General features: G+C 37.9%; 1 protein-coding gene across 1 annotated transcript in view; it reads right to left on the reverse strand.

Annotated features, from left to right (window-relative positions):
- Positions 1–6,986, reverse strand: part of apob (apolipoprotein B) — a 57,526-nt gene extending 50,540 nt beyond the window's left edge. The window contains exons 1-2 of the mRNA XM_008118280.3: positions 6,864–6,986; positions 3,689–3,727 (exon numbers count right to left, since the gene is read on the reverse strand). Of these exons, the coding sequence (XP_008116487.2) occupies positions 3,689–3,727; positions 6,864–6,918 (94 nt within the window). The 5' untranslated portion in view covers positions 6,919–6,986. The remainder of the gene's footprint in view (positions 1–3,688; positions 3,728–6,863) is intronic.
- Positions 6,987–7,987: the final 1,001 nt, after the last annotated feature.

The following is a 7,987-nucleotide window of genomic DNA, read 5'->3' on the forward strand; positions in this document are numbered from 1 at the left end:
AATATAATAAATGTATCAATATCTCTGAGCATTATGTTGTCTTCTGGATGAGACAAGAGGAAGATAAGGTAAATACTGGGAGGGTGAAGAACAGGGTATTGAAGAGCAGCAGGACCTGGAGATTCCACATTTGCATTAACACATTGTTGAAAAGAGGTTAGCACTTACAATTTCTGGAAAACCTTCCTCCAGAAAATAAGTTTTTCCACATATTGGATTCAAGTTGATGGTTTCAATTTGGTATTCTTTGGCGCAGATTCTTTCTTACAGCATTTGAACAGCCAAATAAGATTCAAGGCCTCCATCTGCAACAGCTTTCCCCAACCAAGTGCCTTCCAGATGTGTTAGACTACAATGCTTTTCACATCCATTTAATGTGCCCATTGGGGTTGTAGTACAATATATCTGGGGTGCACTAGCTTGGAGATAGCTGATCTATAAGCTTCTTGGCACATATGTATACCTACATGTATGCAACCAATTCATTAACATTAGTATTCCAGCTACCAAATTGGTGCTTAAACATACCAAATCCAGAGAGGTCCATGGGACCAAAAGACTTGGGATGGAAAAACTTGTGTGACTCTTATCAGATATAGTTTATGCCAATAAAATGGCAATGTAACTTTTTTCTGTTTATCAGTCCATTGTTTTTTACACACCTATTGTCTATCGAATGTATTCCTCTGGTGAAATTTGGAATTAACACTTGCAGAATGCAAAGCACTTTGAGCTGAGCTTAAAATGTGAGATAATTATGTTTGTCTGTAGATGGTGCTAAAGCTCTGTGCCCGGAAATGTTGCTTATCAGGGAACATAGGAAAACACCAACTCACTAGATACTTTGACCCTCAAGATGAACATTATGTATCCAGCTGATCACTCAGGAACAAACAAACTTTTATACAAAGGTTGCTCAAAAACATTTCCTGATCCTATTCTCTCCCTTGTTAATAGGTTATCCGATCAGTATTTTATTTTCAATACAAATTAATGATTTGTATTACAGGTATTAATGATTTCCAAAGATGATCCAAACCATTCTAGACTGTTGCAGCAAGATGGGCAATGAGTCCTGTGATGCTTTAAATATTATGTATATGTGTGTGTCAAAAGGAAGAATGACTGTGAATGTGAAAACATGTTTGGATTCACATGCTTGAAGAAGGGAAGAAAGGAGGAGATGAAAAAAAGATTCCTGCTTTTTGTACACATAGGAGTGAATGCTGATGATTAAATTAATGTATTAAAAATGCTTTAATCGAATTTGTGACTTAACGCTTTTAAAACTTTTGTATCACAATGTTTTGGCCATCTGTTTTAACTTGTATGATAGAACACTTTGAGTTTCATTTCAAGAGACAGGCAGGATATAAATCAAATAAAAATAAGATAATAATAAGAACAATAAGCATTTGACTGTGTTTTCAGATGAACTGGGGTTGATAGCATTCTCCCAAGTGTATCGACAACACACCGAGTTTCATAGACTGGGATGGATCCAAGATCAGTTATGCTTTGAGTGGAGGCATAAAGTTACTTTCTATTGTTCAAATCCTCAATGAACGCATGAAGCAGCCCATTTCAAAAACAGCCGTCAATTATTTTATTATTCATTCATTTATTTATCTATTTACTATTTGTATACCCTGTCTTTCTCAACCCCGAAGGGGACTCAGAGCAACTTACACATTATGGAAAAATTCAATGCCGCATCATACAAATGAATAATAAATATAACATATCAAATTATAAAACAATTAAAACGTATAAATGCAATAAAATAGATTAAAAACATATTAATGAGTTCCATTGTCATTATTCAAGTTGCTACATTCAAGTCGGAATATTACACCTCTCCCCAAAGACCTGTGTGCAAAACCAGGTCTTAAACTTTTTCCTGAAGACCAAGAGGGAAGAGGCCTCATTGGGGAGGAAGTTCCACAGCCAAGGGGCCCCCACTGAGAAGGCCCTGTCTCTCGTCCCCCCCAGTTGTGCTTGGGCAGGGCCTTCCCCAGCTGATCTTAAGGCTGTAACTGGGAGATACATTGGACATGTAAGTTGGACCAGAACCATTTAGGGCTTTACCTAGGACAAAACCAGCACTTTGAATTGAGCCCGATAGCAAACTGGCAGCCAGTGGAGCTGACGTAACAGGGGGGTTGTGGGCTCCCTGTACACTGCTCCAGTAAGGAATCCGGCTGCCGCTTGTTGGATTACTTGGAGCTTCCGGACAGTCTTCAAAGGCCGTCCCACATAGAGGCGGGGGGGGGGGGGCTTGAGGGGCTTCAGCCCCCTCCCCCCGAAATTCTCAGGGTGGTCCACGAAAAGGCCTTACATTTATTATTTAAACCGTTATGTTTATTCATATCATGATCTGAGCACCATACTCAATATATCCCATTTTTTTATGTCAGGAGAGACTTGAGTAACTGCAAGTTGCTTCTGGAGTGAGAGAATTGGCCATCTGCAAGGATGTTGCCCAGGGGACGCCCAGATTTTTTTTGATGTTTTTACCATCCTTGTGGGAGGCTTCTCTCATGTCCCCACATGGAGCTGGAGCTGATAGAGGGAGCTCATCCACGCTCTCCCTGGGTTGGATTTGAACCTGGCAGCCTTCAGGTCAGCAACCCAACCTTCAAGTCACAAGCCTTCAAGTCACCGGGGGCTCCAATAATATATCCCATAACGATACAAAAGGTTTGCTAGGGTAGATCCTCTCTCGCTCAGACTCAGCCCCCCCCCCCCCCAAATCAAAATCCTGGCTACAGGCTAGGGGTGTTTCAAATCAATATTTTGATGGAGAAGACTGCATTTCCCCTTCATACAACTGTTTTAAACAAATGACATTTTCACAAATGAATCCTGTAATATGATCAATCCCTGAAAATGCCATACAGTAGGCAGGAAACATTTGAAACTATTTTGTGTATGAAAAAATGAGATGAGCAAAGATTTCTGTCCCTTCTTTACAGGAGAACCATTTAAATCAATGAGATATGAATTAAGCACAACTAACTTATTGTACTGATTCTGGTGGATCTTCTAGCAGCATGAGTCTGGGTTCATCTACATTACAGAATTAATGTAGTTTGATACTACTTTAACAGCTATGGCTCAAAACTATAAAATTATGGGATTTGTAGTTTAATCTGGTACTAACATTATTTTGCAGTGAAGGCCAAAGACTTTGTAAAACTATATCTCACATTATTCAATAGCATTTTGAGCCAAGACAAAGAGGTAGATGTACCTCAAGTCTGGCCTGATCCATTTTCTAAAGCATATGTAGATAGACTATTATTGGCAAGCAAAGCTAAAAAAGCAAATAAGCAAATTGCTCAGTTATATCTTTTTGGTGAGATATAGCAATAGATTTCCTCCCCTGAATTCTCACCCCTTACAGACATTGCCTTTGGAAAAGTAAAGTTTTAAGAAGCAGCAGAAGACAAAATGAATCAAAATACCAGAACACTAAAGAGAATGCTAGAACAAAATCACTACCACATATCAAATTTCAGCAAATCTTGCAGTTTCACACAATCCCGCCAGATTCAATCACAGGCAAAATGCAATGAGTGTGTTTCCACAGTGGACCAATTATACACTGATGTGTAAGGACACATTGAAATCTGGCACTAAGAATTCACCAACAAAATGGAAGACAAAAATTGATGGAAGGACTTACTTGAACAAAATGGATTTGTATTTTCAGAGCCATCATCTTCTGTAAAATAAAATTAAAATGGAATTAGTGTCACATTTTCTAGCATGCCTGTAAACAAGCAGTGTGTAGAAAGAATAAAGGAGGGAGCACATCTAGAAACAACATAACCATAATGTAGGTGATATGGGGCTATTATGTTTTGGATTTAGGACAGATTTGAGAGCGTACCACAACAATGTATGAACAATGTGTTGTGGAAAGCTTTCATGGCCAGAATTACTGGGTTGCTGTGCAGTCTGTATGGCCATGTTCCAGGAGAGAATGCTTCTGGACTGTATGGATACTTTTACCTCCTATGTTTCGAAATTGATAGTTAAATTTATCATAAAGAATAGATGCCTTCATGAACAGGGCTAAACTGGGATTATCTGTCTGTCTGTCTATCTATCTATCTATCTATCTATCTATCTATCTATCTATCTATCTATCTATCATCTCCCTCGCCCAGGGGATATATTGTACAAAATCAAACATCCAATAAATAGATATGTTTATCTATTTGTTGATATGTCCATGCTAGCAACAAAATTCTCCCCAAACAGCTACAGTTCCATTTTCTCTGCTGTGCAAACACAAATAACTGATTTTTTTTGTAAACACACACTTTCTAAAATTGTAAAATCCTATTGCAATGATCCATTTGAGCGAGGATGTTCATTTACATAATACATGTATTGAGATAAAGCTGCTTTTGACTCTATTTCTTGTCTTTTGCTAACAACTGGAGAGTTTCTTGTGTTTGTGAATTATAATGTTTGATTCAGAGAAGCAGAGACAATCAGGAAGAGAAACTTCATGCATGACTGGTAAATGAATTTATTATGGAGCATTTCAGCTGATATTTGTACTCCTTCAAAACCAATCTTCTCCTTCAGTCTAGCTACAGAATTCCTGGTTATAAAGGATAACAGAGTTGCTAAAATATTTGTCTAAGGAAATGTTGCTTAAAAAAGTAGTTGTGTGTGATTCATCATGTACTTATCTGACTAAATAGTTAAAATAATCTATTTTTCAGCAATATATAGACAACAGATGAAGCTACATATATAGGAACTGCACAATGCCATTTGATTTGTATTTGGTTAGTGCAAGGAGCTGTTCATTGGAAGTACAGTAGAGTCTCACTTATCCAACATAAACGGGCTGGCAGAATGTTGGATAAGCGAATATGTTGGATAATAAGGAGGGATTAAGGAAAAACCTATTAAACATCAAATTAGGTTATGATTTTACAAATTCAGCACCAAAACATCATGTTATTCAACAAATTTGACAGAAAAAGTAGTTCAATACACAGTAATGCTATGTTGTGATTACTATATTTACGAATTTAGCACCAAAATATCATGATGGATTGAAAACATTGACTACAAAAATGCATTGGATAATCCAGAACGTTGGATAAGCGAGTGTTGGATAAGTGAGACTCTACTGTAGTCTGTTATACAGTACGTCACTATTACGCACACAAAAAATTATTGAAGCCAAAGGCAAAGCCAAATTAGCCAAAGTTTATTTTGTTCATAAAATAGGACTCAACGGAAATATACTTATTTATTTTTGTTTATTTATTTGGGACATTTCTATACTGCCTTTCTCAGAAGACCCAAAGCGGTTTACAGCAGCAATTACACACAAATATAAAAAATAACAATCAAATTAAAGTCCATCAAATGAAATCCCTCACCATCCTAACAGACATAAAATTATCATTAAATAATAAACCAGTAAAATTCCCAAGGAACTAAAATAACAGAAATAGTAAAAATGATTAAAATGCAACTCCAGACTCCTGTTAACATTAGTTAAAAGCCGTTTACACAGAAAGGTTTTGAAGTTCTTCTTACTTGTATCTTGATACTAAGCCTGCCAACAATATAATTCTATATATTTATGAGCAGGTGTACTGTATATATTTATGTTTAAATCTAGAGATTTTAATAAAAGAATCAACTCAAAAAATCTGGATCGACCTATCCAAGGGTAATGTATCTCAACCTGTTATCAAGAAGGGAACAATTCCCTTCTCTGAAAACAGTGGCAAAAGCCAAGAACATAATCCACCCAAGTAAACTCTGTAAAAAGTATTGATCCCATTTATTGTCTTTATCATAATGTTGTTTCTGGTCCTTTGGAATACCTGGGTAGGGAAATGGCAAAAGAGGCCAGCTTTTCCTTTTCTCTGGATTGACCTTCAGCATATCCTTGAGTAAAATCAAAATCCATAATTTTGCCCCCAAAACTCACCCTCAACCTATATAGGAGGTCAACATTATACATGGGCATATTTGGCAAGTTCCATTAAGCATGTAGGATAAATTCTCATAATATGTCAATCTTAACTGGAAAAACCCATGGGGATTTCATCTGTCACATATGACGAATTGTGGTCTTCAGAATCCACTAACTTAAACTGAACTAACGTCAGTGACATGTAGAACTTGCCTTTTGGTAACTGGTACCAGTCTGACCACCTAGTACTGCAATATGTTTAACTCTAGATTCAATTCCACCAACTGGAAATGACTGTACTCTTGCTGTAATGTTCACAGGATCACTCCCATGGTATCAGGCTGTAGCTTCATACTACCATGTAGTTTTGTAGGAAAAACATTAAAGTGGAGTCTTAGGTTTTAAAATGTTATGGGCCAATTGTTCCAAAAAAAAAAGAGAGTCACAAATAGCAATCTAGGGTTGTTTTTTAAAGGACTTTAAAATATATAAAGATCTTCAACAGAAACATCATCTAACATTTTCTGAGAAAGAGTTCTGCCAGCAGCTGACCAAACCATGACACATCTGATCACATCAGCCATTGAACCTGTGTCTTCCCATTAAAGTCACCTTTTGGGTAGACAAAAGATATGCCATGCAATGAAATAGATTAGCCATGAACCAATGCAATAGATGTATGTGTGTCTGAGACAGGAGTTGAGTAGATTTACACAGGTCCTCATGGCAACTACTACCATCATCACCATCAATCATTGATAGCCCAGTGATCTTTCATTTATAACACATCTAGATTTAACACTGTAGTACATAAAATCCTCTCCTTGTGCAAGGGAGTGGGGGAGCCCTTCTCACAGACCTCCTCCCTGCATCCCAAGATGTACAAAGATGAGGCCCAACTTACGTGTCCAAGCACCACTGCTCAGCAGCAGGAGCAGCCAGAGCTGCGGAGGGCCCATGTTGAGCAAGGGGACCCTTTGCCTGCTCTGCCCTCTTCTCCTCCTCCTCCACCTTCTTGCCTGAGACTGAGCATTTTTACTTGGACCTGCCTTTAAATAGTCCCTGGGAAAGCAGCTGAGCCAAACGGTTTAGAAAGTTCAGAGGAAATTGCAAAAGGTCCAAAGGTTATAGTTCTCCGGGATCCTCACTGCAAAAGCTACAGGAGAGCTAGTTCGGAAGGCTGGGATGTGAGGAAGGTATGAATATCAAAACATTGCTCTGAGGTTCCTTATTCAGAAATACATACTTTTTTACAGGTAGATTTGATGGTAAAGTTTTCAACATACAACATAGGGTGCCTTTTTAATATCATGATATTATCTGTATGAAAAGATCTTATCCTTTCATGTCCAAGCACATGCAGTGTGTCAGGATCCTCACTGATACACAGCCTCTGAACTGGGATTTGTATTAACATCCTAGGCTGTTAGACTCCTGCTAGTTGAATTCCATCTTGTTTTACAAAAAATCACAGGAGAAGGCAGTTTTGATCTAACACAACCTGACCTTGACTAATCTTGAACAACCTGAGATTATTTCAGATTAGTGTTCAGTAACATCCTGGAATGCTACTATACCTTACAAGTGCAAGAGATACTGTCTACTCTTTGTTATCCTTTTGGGGTTGTCAATTTATTTGGGTTGCTTGGAAGCCTTGGTCCTTGCTTTAATTCTCCATCATGGTCCCTCCTCCTTCTCCTCCCACCTGTGAGAACCTTATACTGGAATTCCATGTTGATGAGTTAAAACAGATCATAGCAACATACTATATGTACTCATGTCTAGATGGAACTCATGTCCAAGTCAAAGGCAGGTTTTGGGTCATAATTATGGATTTTGATATGACCCATAAATAAGTTGAGGTCCATTCTGTGAAAAGGGAAATGACTGGGGACCCTCATATCAACACAAATATTATGTAACAGTATTATCTATACCAAATGGCCTTATGATTTAGTGGGAAAGTACACAGGGAATGAAGTCAGCATTTGGAGCCCTGCCCTTTGTGCATTCCTGTTTCACATGTTC

The sequence above is a fragment of the Anolis carolinensis genome, chromosome 1, assembly GCF_035594765.1.
Source record: "Anolis carolinensis isolate JA03-04 chromosome 1, rAnoCar3.1.pri, whole genome shotgun sequence".
NCBI classification, from domain to species: Eukaryota; Metazoa; Chordata; class Lepidosauria; order Squamata; family Dactyloidae; genus Anolis; species Anolis carolinensis.